Here is a 17,398-nt window from a genome sequence, read left to right on the forward strand (position 1 = left end):
TTTAAAACATTAAGTTCACTTCTTAAAGTTTGATATCCAAAATAACTTTATATGATATATTTTGAGCTATTATATTTTAAAGTTATTCCATGTTGTAAATCATCTTTAAAATATAATAGCTCAAAATATATCATATAAAGTTATTTTGGATATCAAACTTTAAGTTATTCCATGTTGTAAATCATCTTATAAAATAAATGTACAAACAAGAGTTATTCTCACAGCATACACACTTCACCAAGACTTAAGTGTGAAATATAAAAATAAAAATAAGCAATTCAGAAAACTAATTACCCATTTTTCTAAGACTATTTGTATTTTTACATTTTGTTTTATTTCTTCATTCAGGTATTTCATTATTTCCTAAGTTTCGGTTAAAGCCATAACATATCCTTTTCTAATTCTGTTACAAAATTGTTCCATTCTTCAGTAGTTTTTTTTTTTTTTTTTAAATCACAGTACTATTTCTTTTCTGCTCCCCTTTTGTTTCAATATTTCTGGTTAGCCATTTCTTATTAACTGTCTTCATGTTTGTTGTTTTTTATATATTCTAGTTCTTTGTTCTAGTTACATACTGCTCTTTTTCTATTCCATGTACTCTTTATTCCTAAAGTTTCTGCTGCTTTTGGTCAAGATTTGTTTCAGAACAGATTTTCCTATTCCATGTCATTTGATTCTTCTTTAATTTTGTACTTTTATTTTTCTATCAATACATTTTTCAAATATTGCTACTTTGTATAGGAATCTTGCAGTAAGTAATTCTGTAACTTTATTGCTAGGCATTTTTCATTTTAACTGTTGAAATTTGCAGTCATCTTAATTTAAGTTTTAGTTGAAATAAAAGTGCTCTTTTTGATCATCATGATTTCTGATGAGCACTCAGACTGAAAGAAACACTCTTCTGCAATTTCTTCCCTTTCATATTTTTGTGTTTCTCATTTTTATTTCTGTAATACCAATTAGTAGTCAGCTAAATTCAATAAATTTATCATTAATTATTAATTTATGCTTAAATTAATTGATTAAAATGGTAAATTCAATTAAAAGATTAAATTCCTTGAACTGTTCCTTAACCCTTAATTAAAAGATAGGATGGGAATAAAAGATTAAATGAAAAGATGAAATCTGCAACTAAACTTTTTATTTATTTATTATTATTATTAAATAGCTTTTATACCTGCATTAAAGGAGGCTACAACAAACTAATTATTACTTTATTTTTAATTATTACATATTTACCTGAATAACACCTGGTATGCAGGTTAGAGTTGTAAATTCATAAGCAGCCGACTCACTATGAGTATCTGTTAATATATTCAGTAGTGTAGACTATTAAAAAAAAAAAAAAAGAAAAAGCATACATATTTTATGAAACATGTTAGATCAGCAACTTCTACTAAAAATAAAATGAAAGAATGAAAAAGAAAATTCCTTTATAAGAAAAATAAAACATAATTACAGAAACTGAACTATAAACTATTTTTCTTTTATAATATTTTTCTATTAAGTCACATTTCTCCCCAGATATATTTGAATTATTTAAATTTACAGTATATACGGGTTATTTTGCATGGAAAAGGAAGACATACAAACAACTAGATGGAACAGCAATGGGTCCCCCCCCCTTTTCTCCTCGTTTTAGTCAATTTCTACATAGAATTTGGTAAACCAAGCTATGAAGGCACTCATAAAACCAGTGGTTTGGCTATATAGTCCAGAGACATTGGATACGTTTTTAGTGCATTTAAATAGTTAAAACTTTAAAATCCATTTCACAATGGAACAGGAAGTTAATGACTGTCTGCCCTTCCTAGATACACTAATCACATGGCTTCCCTGATGGTTCATTATCTTCTATTTATAGAAAACCCACACATACAGAGATATTTGCATAAACATTTACACCATCATCCAGCTCAAAGCTATCTGTTCCAAACAATGAGCTTACCACTGAATTCACTTACTTGTATTACACTCTCTTAGCCAATGGCTGTAATCCTCATAAGACAGAAAAAATACTAAATGCCCCCCCCCCCCACAGAAATCCTCTCCATTGCCTAGACTGTTACCATTTCATAAATTCAAGGCACATCTGAAAAGATATCTAGAGTATTTAATAAATATCATTTATGCACCACATTTAAACCTTATTTCAAATTGGCAACTCTTAATCTGTTCACCTAAGGTCAAACTCTCTTCTTTATCACATCCAGGATGTTTATGAAGTGCCCTGTTCTTGTGACCTGAATTACTATGGACAGACAGGAAGAAGTACTGACATCTGCTTTGATGAACATAAAAAATATATTTGGCACTATTATTATGACAAGTCAGGTCTATCAGACCATGCCTTGGATACCCCTTCATGCAGAATCAAACGAAAAAAAAAAAAAAAAGTGATACACAGAAATCATAAGTCAGACAGATTGTATTGTTTATGGAATCAACAGCAGCTTTAAAACAAACTCCGAACCTCAACAAATATGGCTGTATAAATGTAACAAAAATCTGGGAGAGAGTCATTTTAAGTTCTAATTAATACTTGTTTTTCTCTTTTTTTCCTACAGTAGATGCCACCAATTAGGACTTTAGTTCCATGTGTTATCCATTACAATTTTTTTTAAACTAGGTCCACTGTTATACTGTTATACCAAATTGTTGTTTTGTGTACTGTGACAAACTGTTCTTGTGCTCTGAAGAGGCAAGATATAATACCAGCAAAACATCAGCTAATAAGTTAATAAATTTTAATTCTTTTCTTATACCATTAAAATAAAGTAGCATGTACTGCCAACACATAACTCATGTTGAATAGATACATCACCTCATGGAGTGGCAAGGTGAAATCCTCCTTGAGTCATCAGTAGGAAGAAGAGATTCTTGTCTGCTTTTGTTTTTGGAAGTTCCAAAAGTAGGTATGAAGGAAGTCTTTTGCATGAAATTGTTTCCTGTCTTCAATATCAGTAACATTAACTATATACCTAATTGTAGGAAGAATTAATTACAGTTTTTAGAACTGTGGAGAGAATACAGAATCCTATTCTCCAATGTTTGAAAAAGGTCCACCTCTCCCAAATGATTCAACTGGTATGCAACTCAACATGTTCTCTAAAAGGTATCCCTTCAAACAGTTATTTATAATTTACGTTCCCAACTGCACTTTGTTTCAAGACCAAATGTCTGAGTTTGGTCTTTTTTCAGGGTTGACGCGTAAACCACTAATGCAGATAATGGTTTGCGCTAAAATAAAGAGAGGCAGGCATATCTAATTCGTAAGGTTAGGATATTGTCAGCATAAATAATGGTTTATCTACCGCAAAAATCAGAGGAACAGTAATTTCGCTGATGGCTGAACATTCCGAGATCTCCTTTATTAAAGGTTCTACTGACAGTGTGAAAAGTTGAAAAGTAGAGATTTAAAAGACATACCTGTCGGACTCTTCTGATATAGTTGTTGCTTTTCTCTAGATTTTAAACATCGCCTTAATGAGCTTGCTTACTATTTTGCAAGAACATATTGAAAAGTTGCAGAAGCAGCAAGAGATTAGCAGGGCTGAGAAAAGAAAGAAGCAGGTGGTCCGAAGTAATAATAAAGACAAGCAAACAAATGGGAAAAACAAGTTAAGAAGAAAATTATCTACAGTATTCCATGAAAGTGTAACAAATGAGTGGAGAAAGGTAAAGTTATGCATTTTGGGATAAACAGATTACAAGCTGTGCACCACATTGATTAAACTGTACTCCAGGAAATAAATGAAGCTAGAGATTTAGAGGTGATGGTGGACAGAGTTTAAATTAAATGTTTTGTTATCTGAAAGGTAACAAGAAAATCCCATGGATCATTTTACAACAACACAAGAAGATATATATAATGATGCTACATGAAAGTATGAAAACCAAGTACATGTGAAGACTGTAAAACCACTGAAATTCACACCTAGCACATGAGGATTACTTACAGAGTTTACTTAGGGTCACTGAAAAGTGCAAGAATGCCATGGGCTTTTCCAACCATGGCATATTTCCATCACAAAGATTTTGCAAGCATTGGTAGGATTCCAGCACAAACTAATTTGATTTCAAAGTGAAATACCATAAAACAAAAAAATTTAATGCAAAAAAAACCCTACAAACTGGCTTTAGTTGTGCATAGTATATTAGAAATTGTTTTCTATTTTTAGAATGATTTTAAGTCCAGAGAAACAAATTATTGCCAAATAATATAGATGATATCTTAGTTGTTAGCTCAAATTTTGATTTATAATAACAATTCTTGTACATATAATAAATTGTGTTATGCACTGTTTTCTTTAATCCTTTTGTTAATATTATTAATTAATTACAAATTTATATTTAATTAACAACCATCCTACTTTACATTCATGCAAAAACCAAATAAACATGCAGATTATTCACAAGTAGCAGAAAAAATGGAGATGAGACTGGTAAGTTGCCCATCACTGTTTGTAAACCATATACTTTGAGTCCCCTCCCACTTTCCATTAAAAATTTTATTTCTTATGAAATTTTTAATGCTCTATCCCATAAAGCATTGTTAATATTAAAATGTTTGAGGTTTTTTTTTTCAGTTTATATTTATTTTTCCATTCAAAAATACGTAATTTATATGAGTCATTTTCTTGAGAAATTCATCAATTAATAATTATAAATAGTATTTCATGAAATTTAAAAAAATGTCATACAATGATAAATGTACTTTCTGAGAACGAGAGAAAAGTTATAAATGAGACAATTGGGGATCCTCTGGAGATGTACAAAAGCACCAACTATGCCCACAGATATATTGAAAATTGGTCATGACACAGAATTTTTGAAGTGAGATTACCATGTCAGTCAACACTATTTTTTTACGATTCAATTTGGAGCTCACCTTTGCCAAAACACAATCATGTATTAAAGCGACAATGTCTATACTGCCACACCAGTGCACTGTTAAGTTTTCAAACCCAGAACCTCACTATCTAAAGTCTGCCACTCTAACCAGCACACCAATACAATGAAGCAGATTTTGAGTCATTGATGGAATGGAAAAAAAGCATTTACTGAAACAGAAAGTAAATAAAACTTAAAGGTATAATTACTGGTAATAATTATGCTAGAAGAAACTGATCAGGCTAGGGATCTTGGAGTTTTAGTAGACAAAAAATTGAAGTGCAAGAGCCATATAGCAAAGATTGCAAACACAACTCAGAGAATAACTGCAGTGCTAAAACAAGCTAATTACAGAGAATGGAAAGTGTGATAAGGAAATATTAAGAAGTATAGAAATTGTTAGATCAATCAACCTTCATTAGCATGAAAAACATTCTGATCTCAAGGGAAATTCACACAAAAAACAAGAATTAGGCTGTACAAATGCTACGTATGGTCAACACTGCTATATGGAGCAGAAATCTGGACACTATCAAAATATTGTGAAAATAAACTAAAAGCCTTTGAGATGTGGATCCTCAGAATAATTCTTAGAGTCCCACAGACTGCCAAAAAAACTAATTTAGAAATACTGAAAAAAGAGAGCCAAAAGGCTCCACTTCAGCAAAAGAAAAGGAAAACCATCTACCTTGGTCATATATTAAGGCATAAATCCCTACAAAAAACACTTCTAGAAGGAATGATACAAGGAAAAAGAAGAGGAAGACAAAGAACAAATTGGATGGGAAATATCAAGGACTGGACCTTTCTGTCCTATGAAGAATGCAAAAGAGAAGCACAAAATTGTACATGGAGATGACATCTGATAAGACAAGAAAATGAACCTTGACATGTAAAGATAAGAAAGAAATTTTGCCTCATTACAAGGCCTTGATAAGACCTCACTTGGACTATTGCACTCAAGCTGGTCTCCTGGTTTCTGTGCTGATTCTGATACAGTGGGGAGAATCCAAAGGAGACTGTTTAAAAACTATATCGATATAGTGGAATACTGATTATAAAGACAGATTGAAAATTTGTAGACTGCAGACACTAGCATACAGGATTTCAGCAGATGGAATTTTATGGAGGGTTGAAAGGAAGTGTGGGCATCCTTGGAAGTTGTGAATGAGGAGTGAACCACACAGAACATCTTGAGAGTAAAAAATGTTTATTCAGACACTCAAACAGTTTCATGAAATAACTGTTTCATATCATCAGGAGATAACAGAGAATAAAATAAAAAAATTAAGCTACATACAGATACAATCACAAAGTAAATATTCGAAAAAGAGAGAGAGAGAGACTATCAATGGAATGTACACTTGTACCATGTAAACACTTGATGGTTGATGACATTATGTGCACCACTCACTTCATTGTGCAATAGCTGTTTTATGAGAGAAGGTCATACTTGGTGTAATATCATGCCTTATTTCTTGTCGGACCATTGCAGACATTATTTTATCATTACCACCAACTCTTTGAACACTCTCAAGCAGAAAGCGTAATCTATGTGAATCATTTTAGCTTGCTATCACAATACTTCATGTTTATTTTCATTTGCATGTACTGCCAATCCTGATTTGTGCTTTCTTGTTTTCTTCCATTCCACAAAAATTATGGAGTCCACAACTGTATTAGAATTATTTACTTTCATTTCCCGATGTTTTGACCATCATATTAAGATCATCATCTAGATTAGACAGACATACAGACAGACACACACACACACATATACACAGAGACAAGCTATATTACATTTCAAACACTATGCCAAAAAGACAATGATTTGATCAACTTTTATTCTACTGGCCTGACCTCTAGTGGAAAAAAAAACAGCAAAGCTATATACTATTTATGACAACATTAGAGAACAAATTCATATAGATAGTTTTATTAGAGTAAAAGTGGAGTCCTAATTGATCATGAGAGTTGTTATATTAGAGTAAAGATTCTGGATTACTTACAATCCCATTTATACGAGGGGTCTGAAAAGTTCTCAGCACTATTGGCAAAATTTTTTTTCCAAGTTGGTACATCTGTCATAAGCATCCATGTGAAATTGCAAGTCATTCTATCAAGTAGTTGTTTTTATACGGCTGCCTGAAGTATCTCTTGAAATGGATAAAATTGAGTATTGTGCGGTTATAAAATTCTTTGTAAAAGAAGGTCACCAAAAGAAATTCATTCTAAGTTCATAAAAGTTTATGGGCATTCTTCTCCTTTGTTTTCGGCAATTAAGAAATGGGCTGCCAAGTTTAAACATGGCGTACCAGCCTTGAAGATGATCCACTGAAGGAAACCCAAAAAGTGTAACAACACCAGAAATCATTGATTGAGTGCATGATATGCTCAATCATTGATTGAGCGCACGATATGATTGGATGACTGGTGAGTGAAAGTGCATGAAATTGCAGAGACTATAGGCATTTCAAAAGAATGTGTAGGATATATTTTGCATGAAAAAACTTTGCGCAAGATGGGTGCCAGGCTTACTCACAGCAGATCAAAAACACACTCGTATGAAAATCTCTGAACACTGCTTAGAGTGTTTTAACAAGAATAAAACTGATTTTGTGCATCGATTTATTGATGAGACTTCGATCTATGGATGAGACTTCAATTCACCATTACACACCAGAATCCAAACAGCATTCAAAACAGTGGACAGAAGCCAGTTGTTCAGCGCCAAAAAAGACAAAATCAGTACCATCAGGAGGAAAGGTCATGGCACCGGTGTTTTGGGATGCTAAAGCATTTTGTTTATTAATTATCTTGAAAAGGATAAAACAATAACCAGAGAATATTATTCCGATCTTTTAACTAGACTAGAGGAAAAAATCTGTGAGAAAAGAACCGGTTTGCAGAAGAAAAAAATCATCTTTCATCAGGACAATGCACCTGCCCACAAAATTGTTTTGGTAATGGGAAAATTAAGGGATTTGCGCTATGAATTGTTGAAACATCCATCCTATTCTCCAGATTTGGCTCCCTCTGACTTCTATCTCTTCCCAAAACAAACTACCTCGCTGGTTTTCCTTCAAATCAAGAGGTGATTGCAGCTGTAGAGGTGTATTTTGCAGATCTTACTGAGAACAACTACAGGGACATGATAATGGCGCTGGAGCATCGCTGGAATAAATGCATTAGTCTTAAGAGAGATTATGTTGAAAAATAAAAATAATTTTGAAATTATAAATTCATTTTTTCATTGTTAGGCTGAGAACTTTTCAGACCAACGTCGTAATTAACTCTCAGATGAAAAGGTTATGTGGGTAGAATATATGCCTTCCATATTCTTGGGATTTTTAGACCATCATTATTGATAAGATTAGGGTGGTTGATAAGAAATTCACAGGTGTCCTTAAATTTACATTTATACAACATTTTGGTGTGATGTAAACAACAGGTGCCTGTCCACTCAATTCTATGTAGAGTATTCAGAACATTCCTTCAATTGGAAAACCCCATATTAAGATTCCTCCCATCATTACGAGAATCGAAGTTAGGCCTTTTCCAAACAAAGGGGGCAATGCACCATCATTCTTCCAACTGGAAAGATGTCATAATTTAACATGAGAATTGTTATATTAGAGTTAATAGGACTGTAAATAATCCAGGATCTTAACTCTAATATAACAACTCTCATGTTAAATTATGACACCACTTTTGCCGTAATAAAACTATCTATATGAATCTGTTCTCTGATGAAGTTATGAATAGAATATAACTTTGATGAATGTTTTTTTTTTCACTAGAGGTCAGGCCAGTAGAATAATGGATGATCAAATCATTGTCTCTTTGATATACTCTTTGAAATGTAATATAGCTTGTCTCTGTATAGATATATGTGTATACTCCAGATACCTTAATATGAAGGTTGAAAAGTCAGGAAATTAAAGTAATTAATTCTAATACAGTTAAGTCTCCACAATTTGTCTGAAATGAATGCTGATCACATGTGTAACACTAAAGGAAAGGATTCTATAATTCATGGAGATTTGACACACAAGCGATGTGATCACTATGATAAGCTAAAGATGCATGTTTCTGTTCTGATTAATCAACTAGCATTTTTAAAACGTTGTAGAGACAGCAATCTTATTCCCAACTGCATCAAGCTAAAAAGAAAATTCACCTCAGCAAAGGCACTAAGAATATATAACCATATGAAGAAAGCAATGCTCAAAATCATGTTCGAAATTTAAAATCAGAACTTTTAAGTTGTTTAAATCCAGATATTTGGGATATTCTTGAGCAGATTACTGACAACTCCACTAAGCATATCTGTGAAAGAAAGAAAGTAAAACTTATAGCCAAATTTCATGGACTTAAAGATTTACAATATTCAGATAGCCAACAGACAAATTTAAATTTCTCCTCATTGAATGAAAACAGCAAACAACAAGGCAATGATAACAATAATAGCCAACTACTAACAGGATCCACCAACTGTCTTCAATAAACAGTCATGTGATCAACCTTTCTAACCACACCCTGAACAATGGCGATCTCTCGCTACTTTACTAAGTAGTGAGAGATCACGCTACTTAGTAAAGGCTTAAACTTTGTTGTGGCACCAAGGACTATTAACAAATTTGATTTTATATACCATATTGAGTCTGCATGGTTAGTCTAGAAGCTGTGCGCTTCGCAACCATATGCCTGGGGAAGGAGTGTCCTAGGTACCCATCGGTGACATGAGGAGCTGAAGGATCATTCGCAGCCATAACCAAATTAGCCCGTGTTGGGCATGGACAGTAGGGTTTTTCACCAGTTTATCCTGGAGTTTTTCATCCGGCAAAGCAGGATGATTAATAAACCCTCGACACCGCAAAGGTAAAAGAGGGAAAAGGTAGAGGAGATGAGACAGAATATTGAAAGGAGCTTAAGATTTCTCGCAACCACCATAGCTGATAAAATACGATTGGTAACCTCAAACATTTAAAATAATATGAAAACAATAACAGAGAGCTTAAGGATCAAAGCTGTATAACTGAGAGGAGACCTCTACATAGTCTTTAAAGGAATGCAGAGCACCGACCAGGGCTTCTGACCTAATGTCCAATCCTCACCTTCTCGTGGTGCACCGCTGTTGGGTATCTACCTGGATACTGAACGAACAAGAATGAGCTGGCAATTTGGGATTTAGTCAACCAAATTGTATTCTTATTGTCTTAAACCAATATAGAAAATGATGGTACAACATGACAAGATTTCATGCCGGCTGAGGCATCGCCCAGTTAAACAAGGCCCCTGTTGTTTTCGCTAGGGAACCAGGGCGAACAGCGAAAAGTCAGCTACTGGAACAAATCTGAAAGCACACCCCAACTCAACATCACCAGGGTTAAAGATTACTACTATCAACATAAGAAGCCTGAATGGCAAAGAAATGGAATTAACAGAGGAATTAGATAAGTACCAGATCGACATAATAGGGGTGACTGAAACAAAAAAGACAAAAACTGGTCAGATCTTTCTGAGCAATAAATACAAAATGTTATATTCAGGCAATGACAATCAAGAAAAAGAAAGGGTAGCCATAGTATTCAACAGAAAATACGAGGCTCATCTTCTTGAATGGCAGGCAGTCTCAAGTAGAGTGATGTGGGCAAATATGAGAATGGGGAACTGGACAATGAGACTTATTTGTGCTTATGGTCCCACAAAAAGCTCTACTAAGGCAGAAGTGGAGGAAATTTTTGAGGCTCTAAAGAATGCTACTGATACAATGAAAAAAGGAAAAGTTAGTTTTTTTTCTATCGTAGGAAAATATCGTATAGTAGGAAGTGATCTGAAAATCACTTCCTACTCTTCTATTTAAATCCCCTAGTTGGGGATCTAAATAGCAGAGTAGGAAGTGATTGTCAGACATACAAAAATATTTTGGGAAAATTTGGAGAAAAGAGCAAAGCTAATAATAATGGCAAATATCTGTTGGATTTCTGCTCAGGACATGGACTGGTTATTACTAACACCATGTTCCAACATAAAAATGTGCACAAATTCACATGGAGAGAAGAGGCTAGGAATAAGAAAAGTCTCATTGACTATGTTATTGTTGATAGTGATGTTTTCTCCCTGGTGCAGGACACCAGAGTGAACAGAGGATTTGAAATTGGAAGCGATCACTATTTAGTCTTGAGCAGGATAAAATTGAATTTCATATTGAAAAGAATAACATGTAAGAAAGTTTTAAAGCGAATAAAAGTTGAGCAGCTCAGATGTGAACTGTAGACTAAAAGATTATCGAAGAAAAAATTAAAGAGTTTGAGAACAAGAACCAAACCTTGGAGATTCAGTGGCAAACCTTAAAGAAAACCCTGATTGATTCAGCCAGAGAGACATGTGGTGAAGTTGTCTGCAAGAACAGAAAAATCAGAACTCCATGGTGGACACAGGAAGTTAAAGAGGCATTGAAGGAAAAGAAGAACACATATCAAAAGTTCCTGGCAAATAAGTCAGCTTGTGCTCTTAGAGAATACAGAGACTAATGCAAGAATGCTAAACACTATGTAAAACTAGCTAAACAAAAGACATGGGAGGACTTTGGCAAGAACATAGAAAATAAATATCAAGAAGGTGGGAAGATATTCTGGAGGTTGTTGAAGAAGCTTAGAAATGGAGGAAAGAGTGCTGTAAAAGGAATTAGAGATGATAAAGGTGACATGAAAATGGGAGAAAAAGATATCCTTGAAGTATGGAGTAATTACTTCGAAAAATTGCTAAATGAAACAAGCAGTGATAGCACAGTAGTAAAAAACACTCAACAGGCATACAGTCAGGAATACATATACATACTTGAAGTAGAAAAGGCCATCAAAGGCTTGAAATGTGGAAAGGCAGCAGGAGTAGATGATATTCGACCAGCAATGTTGAAGTATGAGGGTATCAAAGTCTTACAGTGCCTGCACTGCATCATTCAATAGACCTGGACAGAGGGACGAATTCCTGATGATTGGAGTAGAGCTCTAATAATACTCATCTATAAAAAGGGAAATAAAACTGAATGTGAGAATTACAGAGCTATTTCCCTACTGAGTGTTCCGGGCAAGATTTATGCCAGTATACTTGAGAAACGGTTGAGAAGAATTGTGGAAGAAAAGCTTGGTGAAGAGCAAGCTGGATTCAGGCCAAATAGAGGCTGTCAGAATCAGATCTTCACTTTACGACAAATAGTTGAGAAAGCTTGGTAATATAACAAACACCTATATTTAAGTTTTGTCGATCTGGAAAAGGCGTACGACAAGATGCCAAGAGAGAAGCTATTCAATACGCTACAGTTATATGGTCTCAATGGGGCATTATATCAAGCAATATTTAGTCTTTATTTGAGTTGCAAATCAGCAGTTAGAATTGAAGTACTGGAAGATGGTTTAATGTTAAATCTGGTTTGAGACAAGGATGTACATTATCCCCTTTGTTATTCATTATCTATATGGATCACATTATGAAGGAAAGTCGTATTAACATGATATCAGAATTGGAGATGTTAATGTCAGCTCTTTGCTTTATGCAGACGATGTTATACTTCTAAATAAATCTGCTACAAGTTTGCGAGATTCTCTGACTAATTGAATAACTGTTGTAATAGATATGGTATGAAGGTCAGCAATAAAAAGACAAAGACAATGAAAATAGGCAGAAAATGTCAACTGTGTTGTTAATGGAGAACCTGTGGAACAAGTAAAACATTTCAGTTACTTAGGCACGATTTTTAGTGAAGATGGTAAATTCACTATAGAAATAGACAACAGAATCAGCAAAGCTGGTATGGTGGGAAGTCAAATGAATAAATTCATATGGAATAAGAGAGAAATTAGTCGGAATACTAAATTAGCTGTATACAAGACAGTGTTCAAATCAGTTTTAACTTATGGATCTGAGAACTGTGTCAGAAGTAAAACACTTGACCAAAGACTAGAGACCGCAGATATGAGATTCCTGAGAAAGATTACAGGCATGAACAGATCATGCCTGTAATCGAGGATATTAAGAAATTGAGGATTTCCTAATATCACAAGGATATTAGGAAAGAACTTGACATTGTCAGCATCCAGGAATGCGTTAGCACAGCTAATTTCAGGTGGTATGGTCACTTAAACAGAATGAGCGAGGAAAGATTAGCAAAACAAGTGTTCTCTGCCAGGTTGGCAAGAAAACGACCCAGAGGAAGACCAAGATATAGGTGGATTGATATAGTACAAAGTGCCTTAGACGATAAAAATATAAGATCTGATAGTGTTGGAGTCTCGACAAGTAACAGACTGATTGAGAGGAAAATTGTAGATAGGAAGTTAGTAATGACGTAAATTTTTCATGTAGTACTATCATATCCTGTACACCCCTTGACATTACATGTCAGGAATTTGATAATGATGATGATGACGACAAAAACAATAACTGGCAACTTAACCAAATCTAAATTACCAGCTGTGAAATCTTTAAAATCAAATCAGGGCATCGTAATCACCAGAACAGATAAAGACAGTGCCACTGTTATTTTATACCAAACAACATGTGGAAAAAATTAATCAGTCTCAGACAACAGCACCTATCAACTTGTTAACTATAACCCAACTAATTGGATAAAAAAGAAAACAGAAAAATTACTTAAATCATTCACTTCTTGGTCTGATACAGTTAAAAAACTACTTCTGCAGTAATACTACTATAAAACTACTACTACTCCCCAAGAATTTACAGTTTACCCAAGATTCACAAGCAAAATGTATCGCTCTGGCCGATAGTTTATCATCTAGCCAAGAAACTAGCATCAATATTCAAAGAGTTGGTAGGTCATTTCCCCCCCTATATTAAAAACACACAACACTTTGTAAACAAAATTAAAAATATCACACTGGAAAAAAGTGATTTATTAGTCAGTTTTGATGTCTCTACCCTTTTCACAATCAATGACAGAATTCTTCTTTTACAGGACAAATTCCTGCCCAATATCATAGTGCTCTCTGCACATGTATTACATTCTGGCTATTTTGTGTGACAAAATACTTTCTACCAACAAAAGGAAGGCACAGCCATGGGCTCACAGTTATCCCTCCACCCAATTGCTAACTTTTATAAGGAAGCTTTTGAGCAACATGCTCTAGATTCCTTTACTTTAAAACTCAAAGTCTGGTTTAGATAAGTTGACGATGTTTTTGCTATCTGCTCCCATGGGCGCCAGACATTACACACTTACCTAATCCACCTAAACAAACAACACAAATGCATATAATTCACAATTGAGATTGAAAGTCAGAACACACTTCCTTTTCTAGATACACTTGTCACACGTCTTCCTTCTTGCATTCTTTCCTAAATGAATATTTTGTTATGAGGTAAATGCTCACTGAGCTTACTCTTCTCTTTAATGAGGTTTTTGAGTTACTTCTCTAGTCTTTCTTTGCTGAGTGTAGAAATGTGTTCAAATTTTTCATGTCCTGTCTCAACTATTTCAAATATTAGTAGGTAAAGATGATAGTTCTGAATGAAGTGTGTACAACTGGCCAATAATTTGAGAATGCTGCATTCTTGTGTTTTTTATGCATTTAAGTAAAGTGACCTCTGTCTGATAGTAAAGCTTGTTTAGAGGTAAACTTGCAGTGCAACCTTAAAAACTATGGTGTGACATCGTCATCTTGGCATCTTATAGAGAACATAAGAATGGTTATAAAAGAACACTGGTCAACAAAATTCTATGTCAATCCACCACTGCCCAGACTACCATATGAACACAAAAACAAGTTTTCGGAGTAGCAGCAATTCTCCCCTATATCTGGTCAATCACAGACAATATTACAAGGTTGATATGTCAACTTTCTACCCTTCAATAAGATTTCTAATCTCCTTAGGCCTCCAAAACATTGCTATCCACCACTTAAGGAACTTGGTATTTACAAGATAATCTGTGCCTGAGGATTGTTATGTAGGACAGACAGGCAGAGGTTATGAGAGATATGAATGTCCAAAAATTCAAAAACATTGAGAAAATAAGAAAACACACATCAGGAATGGCAGCACATACAAGAGAAACCAAACATGAATTACTGTGGCAATGAACTGAAATGATCCACATAAATTACAGTTTCAACTTCATAACATTATATCTCATAAAACTTCTAGTGCACATTGAAAGTCAGTGGTGTACATAATGCCACCAACCACTAAGTGTTCACATAGCACAAGTGTAAGAGGATTGTTTAAGAAGTTTGGTAAAAAAAATAAGTTAAACAATCTTTTGAAAAAAGATTCTTTAACTTATATTCTTTTGACATCCTTGTTCCAAGAAAACGTTTTCCCACCGAGCCAAATTTTTAAGTTTGGGAAACAAGAAGAAGTCACACAGGACCATGTCTGGAGAATACAGTGGATGTGGAACCAATTCAAACATCACTTTGTGCAAATTTTCCATTGCGATGGCCAATGTGGGACGGTGCATTGTCTTGATGAAAGAGCACTTTTTTGTGCATCAATCTTGGCTGTTTTTTCTTCAGTTCTTCTTTTAAATGGTCCAACAATGATGCATAATAGACTCCTGTTATTGTCTTACCCTTTTCCAAATAGTCTATCATGATAATTCCTTGGGAATCACAAAAAACAGTGGCCATTACTTTCCCAGCTGACAAAACTGTCTTTGCTTTTTTTGGTGCTCTTTCACTGAGCATTGTCCACTGTTTTGACTGCTTGAACTCAAGTGTGTAGTGGTGGATCCATGTTTCATCTACAGTCATGAATCAGCACAAAAAATCCTGCAAATTGCGATTAAACATCACCAAATACTGTGTTGAAATGTCTTTCCGCATGTGTGTTTGATTGACGGTCAACAATCATGGCACCCATTGGGCACACAGTTTTTTCATGTGCAATTTTTCGTGAAGGATATTATACATCTGTTCAGTTGAGATGCCTACAATCTCATGCACTTTCACTCAGCAGTCTTCTAACAATACCATGGATTTTGTCCATCATTTCCTTCATAGTGACCTTGGGTTTTTAAAAATGAGTTTTTAAACTCATTTGGATAAATGAGTTTAAAAACTCATTTATCCAAAAATAAATATTCTTTAATGCTGGTACAGAATCCCCATGAACTGCATCTAACTCAGCTTTGATCTGCGTGGCCATCCACTTCTTCAAATAAAAGTGTTTTATCACTGCACGAAACTCGTTTTCCTCCGTTTTTATGAAAAATGCGAACACGGCCATCTTATGTTTGCCAAACAAGAACTATGCGTCGCACGTGGCTAAAATTTTGCCAGGGGTCATGAAAAAGATGATATGTGCCAACAGTGGTATGAATGAATGAATGAATTGTGTCCGTTGGAAATTTACCAAACTTTTCAAACAACCCTCGTATATTCCATTGTTATACTCCATTAGTGTCACGCTTTCAAATATTTATGCTGTAATTGTACTCGCTTATAGCTTAATTTTTTATTTTATTCGCTATTATCTCCTGATGATATGAAACAGTTATTTCATGAAACTAGTTGAGTGTATGAATAAACATTTTTTTTTTACTCTCAAGTGAAATTAATACTGGTATTAGAATTTCCTTAAAGGTATAAAGAATCATGTGGTTGGAATTTAATAAGCATGCTTAGTAGCAGTTGTTTCAAATGAGAATGCAGAATCAATTCATAATAAATATCACGCAAAAATTTTTAAAAAAAATTTAATTTGAAAAAACTGGAATTGAAACCAAAATGTATTAAAAATAAATAAAAAATAATAATAATAAAAAAACTCGAATCGGAAAACACAATAAAACTAAATTGAAACCAAAATCAGTATTTCAAAAATCCTTGAACTTGAATCTTTATTCTTTTTCAGTTTCCCCATACCTGCTTAAAAGACAGTTTTATATGATGTAGAGAGTCAAAGTGGGTGAGCATGTAAACTATCTAGGGGTCACACTGCAAAATGTGCAAGGATGTGTAGAGAAAAATCTTTTGTTATCATTCTCTATATAGAGGAAGAAAATGTACACTGGCTGTTATATCTATGCTCACACTGTCACACTATGAAAAGTCTCAGAGAATTAAAACTCTTGGTCGGTGAGGTGCCTCTAATTCCCTATTAAAACAAAAATTAGACCTGATCATATCTCCTTTCAAATGATTCTAGTAACATAATCATCTAGAAAATCATAAGTCATCTTCATTCTGCATCTATAGAAGAAAATTATGTGAATAAGCCTGAAGCACTGATGATGGTATATGCAATTATTCTACTGAAACATTCAAGTAGCATTCCAACCTGTTCACAAAAATTAGTCACCTGCATTACTCTACTTATGCTACTGTACCAAGCATCCCTCTTGTGGTGGTCAGTATTTTGGACAAATAAGAACATCAACAATCGAAGCACAGAAAAACATTACATGCCACAATCAGAACAATTTAGCCTTGCAGTTATTTCTGACAGTCATAAGACCTGTTGGAGAAAAATTAAATTTATC

The 17,398-nt window shown here is 34.1% G+C and overlaps 1 protein-coding gene across 1 annotated transcript in view; it reads right to left on the minus strand.

The window, feature by feature from the left end:
• LOC150097321 (developmentally-regulated GTP-binding protein 2) overlaps nt 1–17,398 on the minus strand; it is a 199,119-nt gene that overhangs the window by 160,398 nt on the left and 21,323 nt on the right. Inside the window, exon 4 of the mRNA XM_090406731.1 lies at nt 1,240–1,329. Within this exon, the coding sequence (XP_090262857.1) occupies nt 1,240–1,329 (90 nt within the window). The remainder of the gene's footprint in view (nt 1–1,239; nt 1,330–17,398) is intronic.

This window comes from Typopeltis vanoorti, chromosome 17, assembly GCF_054136105.1.
Source record: "Typopeltis vanoorti isolate ZY-2024b chromosome 17, IOZ_Tvanoo_1.0, whole genome shotgun sequence".
In the NCBI taxonomy this organism is placed as follows: Eukaryota; Metazoa; Arthropoda; class Arachnida; order Uropygi; family Thelyphonidae; genus Typopeltis; species Typopeltis vanoorti.